This window comes from Electrophorus electricus, chromosome 17, assembly GCF_013358815.1.
Source record: "Electrophorus electricus isolate fEleEle1 chromosome 17, fEleEle1.pri, whole genome shotgun sequence".
Taxonomy (NCBI): domain Eukaryota; kingdom Metazoa; phylum Chordata; class Actinopteri; order Gymnotiformes; family Gymnotidae; genus Electrophorus; species Electrophorus electricus.
Genome location: NC_049551.1, coordinates 10643548 through 10666414, shown reverse-complemented (window position 1 = coordinate 10666414; position 22867 = coordinate 10643548). Strand labels below are relative to the sequence as shown.

The following is a 22867-nucleotide window of genomic DNA, read 5'->3' as shown; positions in this document are numbered from 1 at the left end:
AAAGCTCCCCTTTAATTTACTTTTCAACAACGTGGACGTAGTCACTTGTTAAACTTGCCAAAAAAGGATATTACTACACCCTAGCTAATAGCACAACGCAACACACATTTAATGGTGAAACTCATTTTATTACCTTAGCATGCGATTACAGGTCATGAGCTTGTGTTTCATCATAAGCTTGCTCGGTACAGTGGAGCAGACCTTAGCAAAAGGTACAAAAAGCACTAACAATAAGGGCATTAAAAATCCGCTCAGCAGCAGCTACATGTCCACACATGTATCGAGCCTGCTTTGCATGGCCATAAGCAACAGGGAAATCTTTGCTCAGTGGTGCTTTTAAAGAGAACAAATGCAGTAAAATAGTTTCAGTTCATATTTCATCAAAAGATATTCCCAACCTTTAGAATCTCGCTGATAAATATTCTTATAGTTGATCATAAAACTGTGCAGTACGTCCATCTAACGATGGCTCTGGCTATATAAACTGATGGATGTGTACCATCTTGTATTTCATTTACAAGTAAATCGAACAATAGATTTGCAAAGGAAATGTCTAATACAGACGTAAAAATATCCAAAAACATCAGCTCCTTTAACAATGGTACATCTGACAAGCAAGCAAATCATTGTAACCATCAAACCTGCCAAGTTATTGCAGCTAAACAAATTTATAAAATTCAGAAAAACAGAAATTGAGACATTTCCAATAGACAAAACAGATGGTGGCAGAATTTCCAAACAGAACGGAGGTGAGGCCATACAACAGGCAAGACACCGACAGGGGGCAGTAGGATCACAGTTGCACAATTACTACAGTCTTCTGCTTTTTGTAATGACATGCACGAGACCCCCGGAGCTGGGCTGATTCAACTCGGACACACAGACTAGCGAATTAAAATAAAAGCATGGATCAACAAGTACAGAACTAAAACCATGCTTCAGCAGCTACAGGACGGTTTATTGACGAGCTATAGGTATAGCAAAAAAGTTATGCTGAGCTGAAACTCCCACACTAGCATTAGAGGAACGCATTTGATCAAAGCTATGAACAAATCAGACAATAGTGAAGCTACATTAGACAGTGCATGCAGCTGCACGTGACCCAATCAGTGCACAAATTGCCATCAATCGCCTTAATCCCCCCTCAAAAAAAAAAAAAAAAAAAAAAAAATCTAACTTTAAAACTACCTTGACATCTCATCAGTGGCCTGACTCATTTGGAAAGGAACTTCATTTTCACAAAGAACTATGGGAGACATTGGAGAGCCAGGGTATATGGTGGAACACATCTACCACCATCTTGTTGAATGCACACACCGAAACGATGCTTTTCAGGCAATAAATCCAACACCACGAGACCAGTGACAAGTTAGTGAAATTGGTAACCACTAATGTTGACAGCTAAAGTCAGGCAAAGGGCTCATTATGTACAAGTTCATGTCGTCGTATCACTGCATTGCATATAAAAAAAACCCACATCCACTGAGGGATCTGAAGCAACAATTTCTCCCCAGACCGGACACCCTCTAAGAGAAACGCAACAAAATTCGGTTTCAGTGAACAAAACTTTATGGTCAGTGTGGGAGTCCGTTACCAATCAGAATATAAGACTGTGGCAAATAATGCCAGTTCTGATAAGCAGGAACAAAACCTGCCAAAAAAGCCACCAAACAGCAGCTGACGGATCCGCTTTTGACTCTTCACAGTGACTGAACGAGCAAAACGGGAGGAAGAGATTCCTGATACAAAAATACTTTGACAAAACTTCATAGAAGTTAGCAATGCTTCATTCAAACGGGGGGGGGGGGCACATCTGAGTGAGGAGGCAGCGAGCAGCAGCTTCAGCCCAGACCAATAAACCGACAAGCAGAGAAAAAGGAACTGGGGAGCTCTGCATGACAGGGCGGGCTAGCCGCGCGTCAGTGCGCTACAGAGCTTTCATGACTGGCTAAAGCAGGGAAATTATATGGGAAGTGCAGCCCGTTTTGCACAGTGCCAACACACCAGAGCATCCGCACACCAAACTACGCTTGGTTTGAGCTGGGTCATTAGGGGCTTCCCATGGCAAGCCCCTAATGGCCAGTTCTTAACAAGTACTATTTGCTCCCTGATGGATGGACTTCATATGAAGTACACCGCTAATATCCGAGTACTACTACTAAAAAGCAAGTAACAGCTTTAAGATGCTTTAGTATGAAGTATTAAAACCATTAGTCTAGGCATTATGAAAAGATTAAAGTTAACCCGGCCATGATGGTCACCGCAAACACGTTAATGCTGCCACGTTACAATATCCGAGACACACACACTGATCTAGAGTAGTAATAATAATAATAATAATAATAATATAATAAAATGTAAAAAATAGCTGATATAAAGCCTCGTAAACAGAAAGCACTTCCTAGGCATATATTAAACAATAAATGGGTTCATTATAAAACCTGACAAGTTTGAAGATTAAAGAGCACTCCGAATACATGCGCGTTCATTTCATGCACATGGATGATACTGTACTATGACATATGCAATGTACAGTATTTACTGAGCACCTGACATATTATAAATACATCCTGTAAACATTGTATTATAACTAGAAACCCATTGGCAATAACTGCAATAGTCTTAATGTAGTAGTTTAATTTTGCTATAAGTGCAGCTAATTATCAGCAAGAATTTAAGTCTTACTACTGAGCTGTCTCGCAAGACAAAACAGGGTGTCTGACTGGCTAAGGAGTGGCACCAGTGAGGATTCTGATTTTCGGACAGCTAGGAGACCTGAGATGGGATTGTAAACATAAAGACCTTTGCATAAGCTGGGAAATTAAAGAGGGGGGAGAAAAAAAAAAAAACAAAAAACAAAAAAAAAAAACCCTGCAAGGCCTGAGTAGCTCTTATGAAGAGAACATGGGGAAAATACATAAGGTTAGGTTTGTTACATAAAATACATAAAACAATCAAAAACCAAGTTCTGGAAACCCAACAAATTCTAACACTAGGTTAGTGTGCAGTGGACATTTGCGACTGCTGGGGAGTCTTAAATTCACCTTCCCATCCAAAAGCCTACAGCACACGCTAAAACAATCAAGTTTTCAGCAGAACGGAGTGGCATAGCCTTTTAAAAAAGGCAGCTCAGCCCGTTATCTAAGGACGAGTGCGTCATTGTGGCATGACCCTTGACCTGATGGCATTCGATTTTGGGGATGCTTTCTGGCACCCTTAGCTGCCGTTGAGAAGCATCTCCAGCCCTGGGACTGGCACGTCTCCAGACTTCACCGACTCAGTCAACACCAGGCTTCCCACGCCAAGGCCCCCCAAGCGCAGTCTACCCGGGGAGAGAGATTTCCTGCAACACACAGAATTCACTTTATACGGTTCCTGATAAATTGGGAGAAACTTCATATACAGCATTCAGGTTATGGTTGGCTGAGGTTAAAATGGGCAGCCAACCATTTCACCAATTCAGCATGGAGCACTTTATACAGAGTGGCCCTTCCTGATTAATTCTGTGTGGAACTAAAAAAAAAAAGTAGCACAGCTAACCTAAATGCCGCCATCTTTAACAAACGCGCATCCACCAAGTGGTCAGGTATTGTCTGGTCAGTCTTTGACCTTGACACAGGATCTGTGAATACACTGGATAGGTGATTCCCAGTCTGAGATTCCAGAGAAACCTAATAAAATAAAATGGTTAACACACCAAATTATTCCAGATTTCCCTCAGGCTGGAGCTCTTTCAGAGAGCAGCTCTACTACAATACCTCAGGCTGTAACTGCTGTGATTCTGGTTCTTCCATATCAAGAGCAGACAGCTCTAGTTCAATGTCTCGGTCCGGTTCACTCTCAGTACCGTCCTGGATCAACATCTCTGCTCCATGCTTCCCACTGCTGCCAAAGGACCTGCACCTCTGATTACTGACATGCACGCACAAACAAAATATGCTAAAATTAAAAACAAGCAAGCATGCATAACCAAAGTGACATTTTTTCATGCTGGTATTCAGACCATTAAAAACTCACTTAAGATCAGGTGATCTCCTTCTCAGAATCTGCCCTATGAGTAATCATCACCACACCAAACACGGACCCACCTAATGAATCCAGGTCATCCCAAACCCTGTGTGCAGTTAAACTGGTTACCTCTCATGGAAGCTGGAGCAGCTGGAGCCAAAGCCGCATGCTCCCCACCGGCAGTCGCCAGGTCCCGGGTGGGAGCCGTAGCCTACGGAAAGACAGGAACAGCTCATCACTACCGAGGCAAAACAACACCTCACAGCAGGGATCAGCTCACGAGGCCACATGGCACAGCAGACCATGGCTCACCTCTGAAGTTTACAGGCGTGGGGTTGGGCCTGCCCTGGAGAGCAGCGACCCGAACAGGCTCAGGGGTGCGCGGGTCCGTGCGAGAGGCGCGAGAGATGGCGCCCCACTTGGAGATGATGGGGCCCTCACTGAAGGGGATTATGGGGTCCTCATCCCGCACGCGCCGGTAGGGTTCAAAGAAGCGGGGCCAGCGCCTGCCTGTGCACTCTGCGTCCTGACGATCACACAGACACCAGCAGAGGGAGACACGAGACCAGGACAGAGAAAGATCAGAGAAGTTACAAGCCTGTGGCTGAAAACAGGATTATTCCAGTTGCCACTCTGTCAACATGCATTAAGCTTCTCAGTGTTTAGTATTCTAGCTTTAGGTACAACACTGACCCATCCTGACCGAGCTAGCATTGTATGGACATTCCCCCACTCAAACACGATGACAGACAACGTATACCAAACGTCTGAATTCCAACAGAAAATTATAAACTGCTCAGCAAGGGTGTGCAAGAGAAGGAACAGTCCATGCTGAGAAGTGGCCACAAAAAATGCACCAAGGGTGCTTCTGTCTTTGGCTTGTCTCATTTTGTGAAAGCATTTAATAGGGATGAATGATAAATACTTGCAATTTATTAAAGGAAGAATCCCATGTTACACCTGAGGATTTTTTTTTAATTTTTTTTTTTTAAAGTCAGGTTTGTTTATTTGTTAAATTGCATGGAAGTTATTCATTGGCAATTGTAAAACGAGAATAAAAAATAAATAAAAAAAAAACATTTTTTGAATGCATCGAGACAGAGGGAGATGTCAGAGTGAGCATGATTAGGAGGGACTCCACTTACCGCATGTTGGGTGCAGGAGGGTGGGCAGAGCCCTCCAGGCTCTGCCTCAAATGGACCAACAGGGTCACATGACCAAGGGGAGTAATGGGCCCCTGTTACTCCCCCCCCACACTTACAGCTCCCACATCGCCCAACCTGCACATGAGAGGAAAAACAGTCATGTGATTTAAAAAGAGTGGTCATTCTTCTTCCCTCACACCCACCAAATGGGCGGATATCAAAAGAACGGCAGGGAACAGTGACTCAGCTGCTGTCTTTGACGTACACACCACCACCACAAAGTACTTGCTTGGATCCATCAGTTGCTGAGCAACAGCTCCACTTTAAATAGCTTAATACGATGCTATAGAAGAAGGATGACCACTTGGCTGTCAAACTTGGCAGGTGAATACTTTTAACAAATCCCAAGTTCAACACCCCATCTTAGGATGCACTACCAAGCAAGACAAAACGCTCCTAATCCACGTATTTTTAGAGCCATTATGCAATTCATATATCTGCTAACAGCAAGTCACGCTCCACCCCCACAACCCCCCTACCTCGGAGCAGATGTCCACAGTAAAAATAGGTTGTGCTCCTCTGCTGGGGTTGCTGGACTGGTGTGGCCACTGTTCGTGGTGGAATCTGTAGAAGTCTTCACACGCGTACTGCTCCTGCAGTAAAAGGATGGCAACACGCCACGCTTTACATTTTCCAATCAAATCAACAAACCAATGTTTACCCCTCCCAACATTACAACCAGCCATTTAAAAGTAAATTAATTCAATGCAAACCAAACTCTCAGCTACAGGGCTAGAGCAAGCGCTATAGAAACTAACAGCCCAGTCTTGTCGAGTAGTAATTCTACAAGCAAGTTGGCAGTAGAGATGCACAAGGCTCATCATCACTGTTAACTTGATCACTTATGCCATGGTGACAGAAAACACCAATTTTTGATTGGCTGGCTGGTGTTTTATTCTTATATTCACCTCTGACAATAAAAGTGTATGGAAGCAGAAGTGACTAGTTCCAATAATCATAACCAAGCATGACTGGCAGTACCCTGTGCAGAGCTGTCCTCCTATCGGCAGAACTGCAGTACGGGCTGTCCAGCGAGTGGAAGCGTTCCCGGAGGGGGGGCTGGTAGATGGAAGAGTGCAGCACCTCCAGAGGGAGGGAGTTGCTTCTGCCATCCTGCCTGGGGTATAGCTGGGGCCTCCACACCCGCCGGCTGTCATAGACAGGGGTGTAGACACCATGCCCGTGGGGGTGAGGGTGTGCGATGGGCGCATAACTAGCGGTCGAAGGGTAGGTCAAGAGACGGTGGTTAGGGATTTGGGGCTGCTGCTCCAAACAGGAGGGAGCCAACGATGACTTGGCTGGGGATTCGGAGGCAGGACAGGAGCGAGTGAAGAGGCCCAGGCAGGGCTTGTGGGAGTTAGTCATGGATGAGTAGTAATGACCTAAACAGAGGAGAGAAGGGTTTCTGTGAAACAGATGCAATCCAGTTTCAGGGAAGGCAGTATCCACTGCTCAAGACGGATGTGTCAAGTCAAGCAGGTCCACCGAGAAATGTAGACAGAAATGCAGAGACAGGACCAGCCTGGAGCAGCCAAGGGTGTTTTGGTGGTGCAAGGTAAGCAGATGGGCACCAACCGGAAGAATGGTAGGACGGCATGTCGTGTGGAGGCCGTTGTTCAGAGTAGTAGGCCATCTCAGTGTGAGCTCTGGGGGGCCCCAGCGGGCTGCGACTGGCCAGCGTTGCGTCCACGTCCGCAGGAGTTGCAGCAGGGTGCGGGGCCGGCACTAGAGACTGACTCGCACCAACTGGGGTCTTTGGAGGAGAAATCTGTTTCCTTGGGGGGGTGGGGGAGATGAATTCAGAGTGGGAGGGAAAAAATAAATAAGACATTAGAAGGACGCTGAGGCAAGCATGGCTGAGGTAAATCCACAAGCAAAAGAACAGGCTCTCAAACTGCTGTTATGAGTTTCATACCAAGTTGCTCCTTAGCCACTATAAAATTTTCGGACAAAATCTCTGTCTACATAAATAAAATACAACCAATTTATTCCAGTGGACATTCAGAACCGGCCTAAACAGACGCAGCCTTTATTCTAGCCTAGAACTGTGCAAAAAGGAATTGGCGTTAAACAGCGTGCATACAGACATCTCAAAATTACAGCCTTTATCGCCACTCAAATTCACATGCTTCCTCCTGCATTTTCAAACCAAAAGGCTTTTTGTAAGCAACAGGATTCATATTTGTTGTGCGTCAAGGCAGGCGTTTTGGAGGAAGACCAATGCACACAGGGTCATGTGAAACAGTACCCTCTTTGAATTCCATTGTTTTGTGTTATCTGGACACAATTTCTTTTTTCCACGTAACTGCGCATGTAGTGTACAGCATTCCTAGCACTGTGACTGAGAAGTTCCCACACGCACTGTTGATAGACGAATGTCAGCAGCTGCTCCGACAGGCGTGTCTGCCTAGCTCTTGCCGAGTTACACATGGCAGGAACGCAAGAGATCACACGCGGCTCTGCTCTCGGGCCCTGCTCCCTGGGGTGCAGTGCCTCGTCGACTGGAGTAATGCCAAACAACCCTGGGTAGCGGTTCCCAGTCTCCTCCATGTTCAAACACTTTCCCTACTGACATATGCATTGTGATCATGGAGTTCTAGTCCAGGAGCGAAACTGAGAGAAAAGTTCTTACTCCTCTTGGCTGGCGTTGGTGGGCGTGAGCGTCACATCCTCCTGCTCCCGCTCTCCTCCTCTGGGAACGAGGTGGGTGGGAGAGGGACCCTCCGACAGCACACCCTCTTGCTCATGGTTGAGCAGGACCCCAGGAGACAGATCGGTGAGGGGAAGCTTAACAGCACCCGACCTGGGAACCACAGCTGGGAGCAGGGTTGGCCTTGCTGCTCCGCCAACCTTCTTATTCCTCATCCGGTACCTGGGGGGGGGGGGGGGGAGATCAGACAGAACAGGGACAGAGGGATGAAGTGAGCAAGCAAGGGAGGGAGCAGCGGGGCGGATCGAGACCGGCAGTGGAACCCAGGAGCTTGGGCCTGTGCGGTGCTGGCGTGTGGGTGAGCATACATGAGAATGAAAAGCAGAACAGACACTTCCCTCTCTGCACTGTGATGCATCACGAGACACTGAATTCTGCACGCAGGCGTGCCGGTGTAGGGAAGGAGAAAGGCGTGCCGCACCTGAACGTGATCACACGAGCGTGTGCGTGCATTTTCTTCCCTCTCCAGCTTGTGTTGTGCATATAACTGTATGGCGCACCAGTGCACACACTTTTCCAGCTTGCCCTGTGTGTGTACGTGCATGTGCACCGACACGCACATTTACCCTCATGTCCAGACTGTCCTGTGCAACTGCGTGCATCTGTGTTCACTCACTTCTCCAGCTCGTCCTGTGTGTGTGGGTTTCACTCACTTCTCCAACTCGTCCTGCGTGTGGGCGAAAGTACAGTTGGAACCGCGTGGGCATGTCCCCTGATGCCGGAGCTCTCTGCACATGCTGGTCTTGTACTTGCTGTTGGGCTGAGACTGGGACACATCACAAAGATTTGCTTTTCAGTGCAAAAGGGATAATTACGGATTCTATTTGACCAGACTCTGCAAATGAACTGAAACCAGACTCATGGTGAGGCAGGACTCAGACTCTTCCCTTGTTCTGCTTCTCACAGTACAAACCTCTGATTCCACCCTAGAGGAGCTGACCAATCCAGGGAAAATAGCTAATTGTGACTCTCTGGAATCAAAGTTCTCTGTTGTATTTAGTAGAGCTCCCAAACCAAGGGCCACAACGATGCAACGGTAGTCTACTTCGATCACATTCTGCTGAAGCAGACAAGTGTGGCTCAATAGCACAAAGCATCCAGACATAAGGCCACCAACATAGCAGGCTTAGAGGACCAAGACCCAGTACTCATTCAGGCTTTTCAGTATGCAAACCGAAACGAATCGTGCACTGCGGTATGTGACTGAAGAGTGGCCTCACTTCAGGAGGCAGTTCATGCTTCCCATGCATGCTTGAGGTGACAAGTAAGAAATATAAGTCAACCATCTACAGTCACAGGTTTAAGAGAGAGCTATTGTTTAGTGACAGCACTAACTCAGTCTTCGTACAGTTAAGCATCTGCTGGCTGCAAAGCCCAACACTTCAGTCTTTGCTAGTGCTTTTACACCTGTAACCACACCAATAAAGACCTGGGTTACAAAGGCATTTCAAGGTCAGACATCTCTAGATCACCATGGTTCCTTCAGTCACTGTTAACAGGTAATTATTTCTCAACGGGTTAACAGCGTTTCCTTCTTTACAGGTTTCAGTGCAGCCCTTCCATCCAGGATTACTGTGGATCCTTCTTGCCTCTAGAAGAAGGGATACCACCTCCTGCTGCCAATTCTACAGGCAATCGGGTATGTGAACACGTCTTACACACAGCAATGTCTTGGGGTCTTAAACAGTCTTGGTGATCTCTCAGTCTTCATCATATGTACTCAGTAAGCCTTATTAATCTACAGTACCAATTTGTTACTTCCAATACATCACTGTCGAGGAACAACAGTCAGGCCCACCTGAAAGGCTTCATGGTTCTTTCTGCTGAAGTTCTGGATGAAGTCAACCAGCCCATGGACAACAACCTTCACTGCCAGCATCACACGCTCAAGCTCTGCCCAGGCAGGTGCATCGCCATCTGCACACACACACACACACACACACACAATCATTCAATTACCCTTATATCCACGTGGATTTGTGTGCATTACCAAAGGCGTTGGGGGTGGACATGTTTGAAGCTACCTGGGTTATGGTCTATGCCGGCCAGTAGTTCTAATGGAGCTCGGAGGCTGTTGAGGTTAGCTGGATCACCCGTTCTCTGCAAGACTATGGTCAGCTCCTGGACACTCTTTGCAAAGGATTCTGGGGACTGGAGCTGGTGCATTCAAGAGGAAGGCAAGGTGCAGACTTGATTAGAACAGAAACTTGTAAATGCATTTTGCTCCAAGACACATGCTGCATACAGCTTGGATTCAGGCTGTGCCCAAACAGCTGGTGTCCTCAGACTACTAAAAGACTCTTATGAGATCAGGTGGTTTCCCAAACTCAGAATCTGCCCTATGAGTAATCATCATTGACACCAGTCAAAAGCACACAGTCTGGAGTCCTGAAGAATGAGTGAGAAAATACTTGTGTTTGAAGGCTCAGAGACTAAGGTAGGAAACTGCCAACAAGAAAGCATCACTGTCTGGTGAATGAAGTGGCCTTCAATTACACTGAAAAACATGCGAAGTAACTGAAAGCATCCAAAAAGTTACAAAGCCGCGCTTGCAGAGGGAGGTAGGTGATACCTTATCTATGATTGACTGCATGTGGGACTTGTGGAGCAGGTCCCCATACAGCAGGGAGGACCACTGCTCAGGGGAGATTCGCAGGCCCGCCTCCATGGCGATGTGGACGATCTGAGCGTCGTGCTCTCGCCTGAGAGCCTCGTACATGCGAAACTCCTCCTTCAACTGCATCAGGGAGGAGTCTTCATCACGCTTCGTCACCTGAGGAAGAGGACAAAGTCAGTCACTTAAATCAGGACCTGCTGATACATATATGCAGAGCAAAATTTGACAACAGATGTTATTCACCAAATAAAGAACTGGAGGACCGTCAGAAGGGCGTTAGGAACTCAACACTTAGTGCAGTGTGTGCCTGGTGTTCTCAGGCTATTAAAACTCATTTGTGAGATCAGGTGAGAGATCCTGTGATCTTCCACTCAGAATTTGCCCTGAGCAATCATAGACACCAGGCACACATGCAAACATGTGCACACGCAGAGTAAGAGGGCTACCAAAAGTAAAAAAAAAAAAGAAAGAAATTTACACCCCACTCCATGCATTTCAGACTCAGTATTCCTTTGGAATACTGTCTGGAAGCAAAAATGCACAATACCCATTGGTTAGAAAACAGACCACTAATTGATCCAATTGTAACCATAGCGTGGTGCTGATGGAACCTTTCCTAGGTTCATTAGGAGGGTTTAAACAAAGGCAAATCTGGATTTAGTAAGTCTACGATAGCAAACTTTACAAATACAATTCAGGCCTAAAAAGGGGAAGAAAAAAGTTGCTACCCATGTAGTCTTATTTCTTACGTTCACATTCAGTCCCTTTTAACTAGTCTCCCTTGCATGCATGCGTCTGTCCCTCAAAAAAAAAAAAACCGCGCAGTGATCATCACTCCCGGTCCCTGCTGCTGTTCTGCAAAGACCTGAACCCGCTCAGGGAAGTCGTCAGCACCTCTGGGAACTCCTTCAAGACGGCTAGAACATCGTTCCAAGTGACTACCTCATGAAGCTGCTCGAGAGAATGCCAAGAGTGTGCAAAGCTGCCATTAAAGCAAAAAACATGGCTACTTTAAAGAATCTAAAGTATGATGCGTTCTGATGTGTTTAACACTTACTATACAATTCTACACATTCCTTCAAAGTTGAGATATCTTCAATATCAATCTACAATGTAGAAATAAACTACTGAATGAAAAGTTAGTCCAAATTTTTGACTGGTACTGTATGTGTGTTTTAGGGTTAAAAAAAAAAAAGGCCCTTCTCTGCATCAGATCTGAAGGTGGAAACCAGGTGACGGCCTGCTACTACTGCAACCCAACCGGGCAAATATAGCACAGAGTTGCACCCTGGGATAGGGGTACCGCATGCCTGCCCTACCAAGCATGCTGTAGTTACGCGTGCACACACACACTCACCCCACCCAGCATCATTAATAGGAAGATTGAATGTCTGATTAAGTTCAGACTTTACGTCCCACGAAATCAACCTTAACCCATGTACATTCTAAAAACAAAACATGAACTCATCCTTGTTCATGTTGGGGTGGGGGTGCAATGTGTTATCATAACTGACAGTGCTAAATTACTTGAACATTTAACCCCTCATCATGCAAAACAAATTTGTCTTATCCATTCACATTCAGTCAAAACAAACCAATGATATTTTAACAAATCAACATCAGAGCGAGGTGTGCAGGAAAATGGCAAAGCAAAGCCAGGCAACAGGTGAATTCTCTCATGGGTCAACCTTGACCCCTCTGCACCCGATATGTTCTGCAAAGTTTGTAGGGAATACTCAAACAAGGCAAATGTGTACAGCAAAAACAAAAAACACTACTAGAGCACCTGGAACACAACAGATGAACAACGTAATCAATTTCAAGTTGACCAAGTTAGTCACAAGAGCATCTCACGGGTTAAAAGACAAAAAAAAAAGGAAAATACAAAAGTATATTGAGAGAATACATTTACTTTAAGAATAAACAACTAAAAATTAGTTGTTTGCTTATTTATTTGTGAATAACACTAGGCAGTGTTGTTACGCACTACACTATACCAACTTCTAAATAACATTGTTTTGATGACGACGTGCTGTCCTGCACGTTTCATCTTCCTCTGCCAACACCCGTATTCAAGTCATTAGCTATATTCAAGCCTCTGAAGCAGTACTTCTAAATCCATTCCTCATGCTGGAGCACTAGCCACAACATTTCTTTCCTAGCTCGTTCCAAGCCTGTTCCAATTACTAGGGTTAGACAGAGCTGGCCTGAGCTGCAAAAATGTTTATAGTCTCAAGCCATCTGTGGAGTGGACTGGAAGAATGTGCTGGACCAGGTGGGAATTAAATATGATCTGATATGAGGGTCCATCAGGTCTACGCTGCACTGCGGAGTCTCACCCTTAACCTAACCATCCCGCGGAGCCCAAGCCCAACTCTGCACCTTGAAGCAGGAGGCCCTGTACAGGAGCTGCACCACGTGTCCAATGCTGGTCTTGGAGGCCTGAGGGAAACGAGCTTCCAATTTCTGAACCACGAACAGCACCAGAACCTTCCGCGAGAGGGCGGAGCCATCCTCGAGGGCCAGTAGCACAAGCTTCAGTGCATCTTCCTGCATCGCTGAAACACACGCGCGCACGCACACACACACACACACACACCATTGAGACTCACGCATGGTTGACAACAATTTGAGCCAAAGCTTATGCTTGATGTTCTCAGACTATAAAAACTCATTTGAGATCACGAGAGGAAACCTCCCATTCAGAATCTGCCCTATGAGTAATCATCACTGACATCAAGCAGCATATGCTCTCACCAAAACCTGTTCAAACCCACCCCAGTCAATCCTACCTAATCCAACACCAGTCCTGCACTACAACCTAGGGACCCAACACTCAATCCTGGGATCTGAACGCAAACCAGGTTTTTGCGATCACCGAGTCGTGGTTGACCGACATGGGTTTTTAAGGGCCAGTGCTGATATTTAGAGAGCAGGGGGGCCGATTGCAGAGGTCACACAGATAATTAAAACAGTAATGGAGACAAAACTGCTGAACTGAACATTTAAGTAACTATAAATAGTTATTGCCTGCACTGTATTTGTACTCTGCAGTGCATTACATTTTAAATAAAACAAGTTTAATTTAATGTCCACAGGTAATAAAAAACAGCAGGGTGCATGAGTTATAGTAGAAAGCTCAGACTTTCACCACCTTCCCAAAACACATTTGTGTACAGGTTTGGGCCTGCAACACAAAACGCTCATCACCATACATGCATAATTTGGCAGGATGAACAGAGCAAATGAGCACTGGCAGACTGGAGTGACCATGAGCGATTGTGTCTGGACAACAGAGCAGAGAGTTAATCAGGAGCCAGACCTTGTAAAGATTTAAAAATCAGGAGTAAGATTTTATACTGTATGCAATAATGGACTGGGAGTCATGGGAGGTTGGGGGTAATGTGTTCCTGTGACCTGGTGTGCATGAGAACTCTTGCAGGTGAAGATTTTTTATCTTCTTGAGAAGACTAGGAGGGAGTCCAATCAGAGCAGAGTTGCAGTATTCCAGTCTGGATGTAATAAAAGCATGAATTAGTTTCAGCTACAGAATCAGAGAGTGAGGGAGACTGTCTGGCGACATTTGTAAGGTGGAAGAAGGTCATTTCGGTGATGTTATTAATGTGGGCCTCGAGAGAGAGAGTGTAGAGTCTGTGACAATGGGGTTATGAACCTGAGTCACAGAGGGTGTGATGAAACCCACGATATATAGAGTGGGTTGATCAGTTTTCTTGAGAGTGGAAGGAGATGCTATGAGAATGGCTTCAGATTTACTGCTATTAATTTTGAGGAAATTCAAAGCCATCCAGTTTTTAATGTCAACCAGGCAGCTGATCAGGGAGTCAGGGGGCAGTGCATCAGAGGGCTTGGCGCAGACATAAAAGTTTAAGTGCTGTGATTTACTCTGAATCCAGACTCAAACTGCTCAAAAAGTTTGTTGGAAGGTATGAATCCTTGAGTTGGGCAGACACTACACTTTCCAGTATCTTGCTGAAGAAGGTAAAGGTAAGGCAGTTCCGGAATAGTATAGGAAATTGATACGTTGAGTAGCAAAAACACTTTGGAGACGTTAATAATGCAATAATGAACTTCGCTGATAAATCCCAGGATACACACTGCAGCCGCCGCAGCTAAAAGGTAACTAGTGAAGCACAGCCACATAACGGCTCAGACACAGCCAAGTTAAATAAGTGTCCAGAGGTAGTTTTGTCTACTCGTCAGGACAAAAAACCCCCACACACACACAAAAAAAACCAAAACAAACCATACATGCGAGAGTAGAAAGTTGCTCGGATTAAGGCAGGAATGTGAAAAGGGAAAGATCATGTTAGTTTGTTCCAGCATGACTGCAACAGGAAGCAGCAACACACAGCAGTCAAATAACCCAGTCGTGCAGTCGTTTACAGTCGTAGTTAGTGAAGTTTAACTAGTATGCCACAACAAAAAGTGAGGTTCGAATTAGTGTGGACAATAGACCAGAATCAGAGAGAGACACACACAAAAAAAAAAAAAAAAAAAAAAAAAAAAAAAAAAAAAAAAAACCCACCAACAAAAATTGTAGAAGCTGGAGCAAAACGACAGCCAAATGCACAGAGTACTTGCAACCCGGAAGGAGTTGAGCTAATTATTCCAAGATGGTGCACACAGAGGGAGAGACCGACACAGGCGCACACGGGACACATGCAAGTGCAGAAACTCTGAGCTAGATGCCCGTATCGTTCATTCCCCAAAATGTTGTCAAACTGATAACGTTGACACCATCTTTCAGAGTCCTTTGAATGTAAGACAATAATTTAAATCTCCCTTTAGCAAATGCAACCGACTAACTTGTTTGTTTTATATCCACCAAATCAATTATAATAGCATATTGGTGAGTTGAGATGAGAATTGTTTGAGCCCTGTAAGCTAGCTAGATAGGTTAAATGGTTAAAGGCTCACTAACAATTCTCAAATAACATTAATTGCATTCTCTCACTAAATGACTAGAATGAATCTTACAGACAGTAAAACATTGTACATGTTAAAGTGACCAATTAAATATATTAAGCTATGAAAGACAGGAAGCTTGTTCTCCCTCAGGAAAAATGTTACATCCAGCATCGGCATGCACCCACTGATGTCCGTCCGTAGACACCCGCCTCTAACTGCTTCACAGCAACCAGACTGACAGGGCTGCGTCATTTTTTTGAGTATGGGCTCATGAGCACAGGCATGAGCTCATCAAGTCAAAAATAGCCTTAATCAGCCAGCCGATATATCGGTCAACCACTACCACGGAGTAATAAGTTCAAGTGACTGAGCCATCATCACACCTAAAACCACCAATCAAGGAACAAGGATTGAGTTATGTGGGGTAATATCAAGCAGTTTTCCGTGTTCTAACATATGGACATTATGACTACCATTCTAGTCCTGTTACAAAAACCTCCAGATCAGAAAAATAAAACGAGCGGCTCCGAGAAGGGTAGAGGGATGGGGCGATACTCACCGGGCCCCAGGAACTGGCAGCCACGTGCCCGGACAGCCGCCCACAGGTTGGCGGAGAGTTGTTGGGGATTCTGATGCTGCAGGATGAGCTCGGTGACGGTGCGCTCGCCCAAGGAACGAGCTACTCGCTCTGCCCGCACACGCCCCTCCTGTTCCACCAGCTGACAGCTGACCATCGTCACCAGCTTTCTCTGCATGGGTCGGCTGAGCGTACACGGGCTAGGACTCGCCACACCTGCCAGAGCGAGAAAAGGAGTTGAGATGCTTTCCAGCTCTGAAATGCTGAGAAGCTTCTTGAAGTTTACGTCGGCATTAGTAGTCATGGGTGCTCTCCCTGCTATGCATGTGTGTAACATATGGACAAAGCACAATGAATAATTGTTTTCCTGTACTTGGGAAGAGAGAAAAATACATGCCTCAAGGTTGTCATTGACTATTCTGTGTGCACAATTATTAGGCAAGCTGTATTTTTGAAGATAAATTTTATTATTGAACATCTACAGTGCGCTCGGTCAATCCAAATTGTTAATAAACCTCAAACATGAATATTTAAAAAAGAGAAAAAGTGAAGTTTTGGCTTTCCGAGGAGAATGTGCGTGTGCATAATTATTGGGCAAATATTAGTGTGCAGAATTATTATACAACTAAATGGGGAGGGGTCCCCTCTTTTTTGAGTCCATCTTTAACCTGAAAAGAGCCAGCTCTTATTTAATAATAACACTACCGCACATCCACCTTGGTGTCTCTGTGCCCGTTAAGGGCCAAGGGCCCATCCATCACATCAGTCCATAAAACCTATGAAAAATCTGTCTTCAGGACACACAAGGTGAAATGTCAAGACTGTACCTAGAAATATCTGTTCAGTGGTGGTTGGGTTTCAGCCTTCCTTACTTTGGCCATGTCTGAGTACTGAACCTTGCACTTTGGACACTCCAGGTAGGTTGTGGTCCTGGAATATGACAGCACTGGAGGATAACGGGTTTCTCGTCACTTCACATTTGATTCAAGATCTCAAATCTTCAGCAGGCAATTTGCATCGTTTTTCCCTCTCTCAACACGTTTCTTGCGACCCTGTTGACCATTTTTGCCAAAACCTCAAAACATTCCCAGATGGTTATCTGAAGCACTTAGCAGATGCCAACACTAGGGACGCGTTCTCAATCTGGAGCATTTGAGGCAAGAGCAATTTTAGAAACTAAAACCATCACAATGGAGACTGAAGTGTGATTTTCAGACCGTGATCACATGTCCCTCAGCTGGTTCCAGATTAACGCGTCTCTACACATTGTTGCCTCTGACGCAGGAGCCCCAACCACACACGGAGAAAAACAGGAAATGCTCTGCTCTGCACACAGGGGCACTTAACCACCATGACAAAAGCACACTCAGTGTACCATAGTCTCACCAGCACACAATGAACCACCTCCCTCTGTTTCACATGCTAGACATGCCCACTTGTACACATACAAACCTTTTCCTCCGCTGATGGGGCTGAGGTAGAGAGCCAGCTCCTCCACACATGTTCTGCACACTCCATAATGCTGCGTGTCTTCAGCACTGCCCACACACACACTCTGGCCTTCAGGAACCTACAGAAATACCTGAGTGTCAGTTCAGTTTAACTATTTAACACAACAAACACTTACTGACTATGCAGTTCAAGCAAATTATAGCAGTGGCGTGCAGTCAGGCCCTTCTAAACCTTCAGAGAACAGCCAACAAGTAAATAGCATTACAGAAACTCACCACAGCGTATGGCTTTAATAAACCCAACCCTCACACTGACAGTAGGTTTGTCCCAACCCACCATACCCCATCACAAACCCATCAAAACATTTACACCCATTGCCAGAATACAACACCCTCACACAATGCTCTGCTTACCTGTGCTCCCACCAGCTGCAGCAGGGCACAGTTGACGGGCAACAGATCGATGTCGGTGCTGATGGTGGTCTGGTCGAAGGGGCAGGCCTTGCGGTGCAGTTTGTGTAGGCATGTCTTACAGACTGTGTGGGAGCAGCCCAGGCTTATGGGCTTGTGGCTGCTGGCATCAAACTCATTGTAACAGATCGGGCAGGACAGGAACTCCGTCCATTGGGCTGCCTGCACAGGCATCCTGTCACCTGCAGGGGGCCAGGAGGACTTCAAGGAGATCGCATGCTGCCACACCCTGACTCCTCACCCATGCCTGGGCAGAAGAGAAAGGGCCCTGCCATTGAAATTTGACTAATTTCAATAGAAACTGCAGAAATCAAAGCCTTCATAAAACACATCAACTTAATGGTAAGAAGCAATTAACTTAATAAATAGGAAGAAAGTATTTTAAGTAAAAATCTCAATGTGCTTCAGCAGAAAGAAAAATAAGGTCAAGTCTTAGACGTGTGCTACACTGGAGTTTCCGAAGTATCGGCCTTAGTTAATGAAGTTGGACATAATCGTGTTAATTTCTCCCCCATCTTGAAACGTGTCTACGTGCTCAAGCGCCCGAATACCACCACCCCCTTAACCTTTTCTACAGACGTAATCCCCCCAAAAAATGGTTTTACGGCAAAGTTTATTTTCGATGCATCAGACTGATCAGATCAGCTCATTGTCCCGAATCTTCACCCATGCGATTTGCAGTTGACTTCACGATAACAACGTGCAATCTTAGGACAAAAATCATATCTTAGCTATAACTCATTTCATAATTGCATTCATCTCCATAATACACAATTCTCCAAGCTGTCGAAGCGTTTAACTTGCTCGCTCACTTACTTAAAATCGCTAGTTAATGTGATTTTTGCCAAAAGACGAAAGAAAGAAAATAGACAGAAAGAAAGAGAGAGAGAGAGACCGCCGAGGGTAACTTGGGTGGATGAATAGATAGATAGTTATTGGATAAAACTACTAACCCTAAGTTCAGAGTCAACCGACCAAACAAATGTAAAGAATCACAGCTACAAGACACACACAGAAGGAATCAACTCAATAGCTTGGCAACGTCAGTATCAGTAGTAACGCCGCGCACTAGAGAGCAGGCATTAGGCCGCAAAGTAAACGTATACTACCGAAACAAACTGAAGCTCCACACGCTCCAAGCGGCTGTGTCCGCCAGTCGTCCTCCCCTGCGCGCACCGTCCCGCTGTATGCGCACTGAACACACGCATATTTCTGCTCTACTGCTGAATTTAAGGCCACGAAGGACACCCAACACTAGCCACCGAACATGTGATAAAAACGTGCTCCACCTCGATAACCTCCTCCTCCTCCTCCGCCTTCTTCTTCTTCTTCTTCTGGTGGGTCGTGTGCACACTGATCGTACCGCCACCTATCGTACCGTATGTCTACGGTATTTCTAGATTCCGAATCGTACGGGAGAAGACAAATTGAACAGTATTAAAGCAGAAAACAATGCGCGTAAAATTTATTTGTTTTTTTGTTGAGGTCTTCCGAGTCGTTACAATATGATTCATATCATAACAACGTCTTAATCTGGGGTATTGCGGGTATGAGCTTTTAAAACATAACTCAGTATCTTACTACTGTACTCCTTTACTCTTTATATGGGTGGACAATGCTTGTATGGCCTTGTGTCCTGGCATCTAAATTCTTCAGTAAGACCAAGCCGGTGCTGGTAATGCAATTGTAGACGCTAGATAGTCAAAATTTACAGTTAATAATAATCATCACGTTAAATATGAGCATGCAGTAGGTTGACTCCATGTTTAGCTAAGTAGGCCTATATACAGGCTTGTACTCTATAAGCCTTGTGCACAGGCATGTTAGCCTTGTGTCTGAAACATTAGCCATCTCCTCAGCGTCCACACCAAAGCAAAGCAAAGTAACCAATCTCTCACTTCAACTAATAAGTGCTGCTTAATATACTTCATGTATTACGTAGGCCGAGGCAAACCCACCTCCCTGCCCAACAGTTACTTATGCTTATACCCCCCTGCACACACCTCCCTCCTCACCAGCCCTGAGGTTCACACACACAGAACCTGAACCCCAGGAATGTTGTTCTGGGAGAAGAGGTGAGGGAGTGTGGCTGTCTGGGTCTTTTCTGATTGGTCTAAGTGCATGGAAAAGGGACCGCTACATTAGAACATCCTGTCCCCTACAGCCTGTATGCCCCAACTCTCGAACCCTGATAAACACACACATGCTTTTGGGATTAGTTTGACAAAGTTCTCTCATATAATTGATCATTATTTTTGGCTCTTGTGAACTGTTGGGAATTGAGAATTTGAAAAGGAAACGCTTTCACCAAAATGTTCTATCCTGCTAAGCACAATGTTTGTACATATGTCTTTCGGTATTTTCACATGTGCATACATGCAAAAAACTTTAAACAAGCATTCCCAGCTGACATACCTGTTGAGCTCTCTAAAAATCATCTTCCAGATCAAATCCAGGCCAGACTGACTCTTAAATCGATATTCATGTATTTATTTACTTTTAATATCTTAAAACCGTTTTTTAATTAAACAAACATAGTCCAAATAAACTTTAAAATACGTATATGACAGGTGGTGATTGATGTATGTATGTACCAGGGTGTATGTATTAATTCTTCATAAATACAATTTGGTTGTAAAAATAGAATTTTAAAAGATGTGTACGCAGAGCAGATGCAATGGAAGAAGAGATGGGACTGCCTTAATTCCATAAAGGTCAGATAAAACGTCCGACCTCGCTTTCGTGGTTTGTATTAGTATATAATTGTTGAGTTTTGATCATTACTGTCACTGTAAAATAACAGTACGGGCTCAGTCTTCGCTGAAAACGCTATAAATTAAGATGCCTATTAAAACGCAACTGCTGGTTAACGCCCCATAACTCGACAAGAATCAATCAAGAGCGATAATTACAAATAAGATAATCGCTGTCGTGGAGCGTTTTTAAAGTGAAACGAAGTTTCCCAATGTAAGCGTTGAGCCAAAAAGGATCGAAGGGTATTCAGATTGCCATTTACCATGACAGCTGCGCAAGCAAGTGATAGAACTTTAGACATAACAGACACCATCTCCTTCACTCTTCATAATTATTAGCTGATACTGTCTGATGTGGAAAAACAGATTCGTGTGAAGAACAAATAGCCTACAAGTAATTAAATGATACCGCGAGAAATGTTAAAACGCAGTGCACTCCTTCTGCGCTTTCAGATGGAGTATTGTTATTTATTCGGTTATTTTAGAGGGGGTCGGATTCTTCCTGAGACACTTTAAAAACGCAATATAATAAATCAAACATCAAGAAGCGCCAAGTATCAGTATAATAAACCTCCGTGGATCATGGATACAGGAAGGTTTATTATACGAGCCAACCATATCTACAGTGTAATTTCATGCAATATCATGCTTACGTATTAAGGCAGCATGGAGCTTTAGGAAACTCGTGCATTGTGCAGAATGTATATATTAAATCCGTTAAATATTATGAAAGATATGATTCGGGGAATTACTAATATTGCTTAACGGCTTACGAGCCTTTATTGATAGCTACGTGCAGAGCGCCCTACAACCTAGAATGTCAAAGTCGCAACTTCACTTACCCTAGGCACAGTGACAGCGGAGAATCATCGTAATATGCAATTACTGCATCAACTTCGCATGCCATAAAAAAAAAACCTCAAATAAATTTAACTGTTCCGACTCCGCAGTGACGTACTTTTCCCAGTTTAGAAATGTGGTAATTACTCCAAGGCTTCTCAATAAATAATGCTCGTCAGTGCTAGTAACCCCCTTGTACGTTCACGGACTACGCGACATACTCCCCAAAGTGGTTTCGCTCCAGTAGCTGCGATGTCGTGAACTAGTATCACTCCGCTTGGTCTGCCATTTGACGCAACTGCAGAGCTTAATGATGGGGAAAGCCTTTGAGAAGCGCGTTTTGAAATCGAAATATAGATGAACATCGCTAACAGCAGAAGATCATATTTGAAAAGAGTGGTTGCCCGTGGTACTATTTTCATTGCCGTGGAAGGATAAAGTTGTAAAGAGGCAAAGCCGGAACAAGCCGCTTTTCGAGGCGTGGGCTGAATCTGTTTTTAAAGACACAGAAACAGAAGAGTAACAGCACCCGTACTGACCGGATTTATTTCCCTGTTTGGTTATGGTAGCCCGTGATCTTAGCGTAGGTTAAGTTTTGTTTAAATGGCAAATTGAAGTAGGACTTAGATCACTAGAATAATTTGTTTAGAATAATGTGAAGTTTTTCGAAACAATACATTTTTTTTTGGAGGAAGGACAATTCTATGAGAAGACAAGAATTCCTGTAGATTCTTTGAATCCCTCCTCCTTGTCCATGTGGAGCCATGTCTGATAGAAATGTATGTGTTCAATGAATTTCCGTCGGTTTAAATCTCTCCCTCATCCCCCGATGTGTGAATGACATTTCTAGGGCAAATATATAATAATTACACAATAAACAACAAAAAAACAATCATATGAGTGTATCGTTTTATCTGTACTGAAGCATAATATTCATGAATCACAATGTAGTCCTACCATAAATGTTTTACTACATGTCAATGAGGTGGAAATTGAAAAGAAAAAAAAAACCACATTTCTCTTGGCCATTACTATTATTGTACTGTTATAATATTTACATTTTACACAATATTGTCAATATGTTTTGCAATATTTGCCACTGTACCATTTTGAACCTTTAAGCTAGCCTGAGAGCATTTGTTAGATGATGTAGAGTCATGGCTTTTAAACTCCATCTGTCTAAGGCCTAGATCAAAGCCAGCGAGGTTGGTTAAGGGAAAGCATTGGTATGCAGGCCTGAAAAGTCTTTTTAAATTGATGCCATTTGATGCAGTACCACGAATCTTGGTGTGCTCCATCTGGCCAA

At 44.5% G+C, this 22867-nt stretch overlaps 1 protein-coding gene across 3 annotated transcripts; it reads right to left on the bottom strand.

Moving 5' to 3' along the window:
- Positions 1-107: 107 nt before the first annotated feature.
- On the bottom strand, positions 108-22428 carry rc3h2 (ring finger and CCCH-type domains 2). Of its 3 annotated transcripts, none has more exons than XM_027007439.2 (19): positions 21564-22428; positions 17912-18236; positions 17499-17616; positions 16029-16262; positions 12923-13098; positions 10496-10696; positions 9948-10080; positions 9722-9840; positions 8577-8689; positions 7846-8085; positions 6789-6988; positions 6195-6595; positions 5693-5806; positions 5154-5288; positions 4321-4534; positions 4138-4219; positions 3759-3912; positions 3541-3671; positions 108-3343 (listed from the first exon to the last, which is right to left on the bottom strand). In XM_027007439.2, the coding sequence occupies exons 2-19, from the start codon at positions 18140-18142 to the stop codon at positions 3217-3219; spliced, it is 3123 nt and encodes a 1040-aa protein (XP_026863240.2). In that variant the 5' UTR covers positions 18143-18236; positions 21564-22428; the 3' UTR covers positions 108-3216. The 3 variants fall into 3 exon arrangements, with proteins under 3 accessions (XP_026863240.2, XP_026863223.2, XP_026863231.2); XM_027007422.2 differs by having other exon boundaries at positions 17912-18215; XM_027007430.2 differs by lacking the exon at positions 21564-22428 and adding an exon at positions 19078-19283 and having other exon boundaries at positions 17912-18215.
- Positions 22429-22867: the final 439 nt, after the last annotated feature.

Coding starts and splice junctions, on each gene's coding strand:
- rc3h2 (XM_027007439.2), bottom strand. CDS start 18,142: ATGCCTGTGCAGGCAGCCCAATGGACGGAGTTCCTGTCCTGCCCGATC. Junction 17,617..17,911: donor TGCAGCTGGTGGGAGCACAG/GTAAGCAGAGCA, acceptor GTATTTCTGTAG/GTTCCTGAAGGCCAGAGTGT. Junction 6,596..6,788: donor GCCGTCCTACCATTCTTCCG/GTTGGTGCCCAT, acceptor TCCTCTGTTTAG/GTCATTACTACTCATCCATG.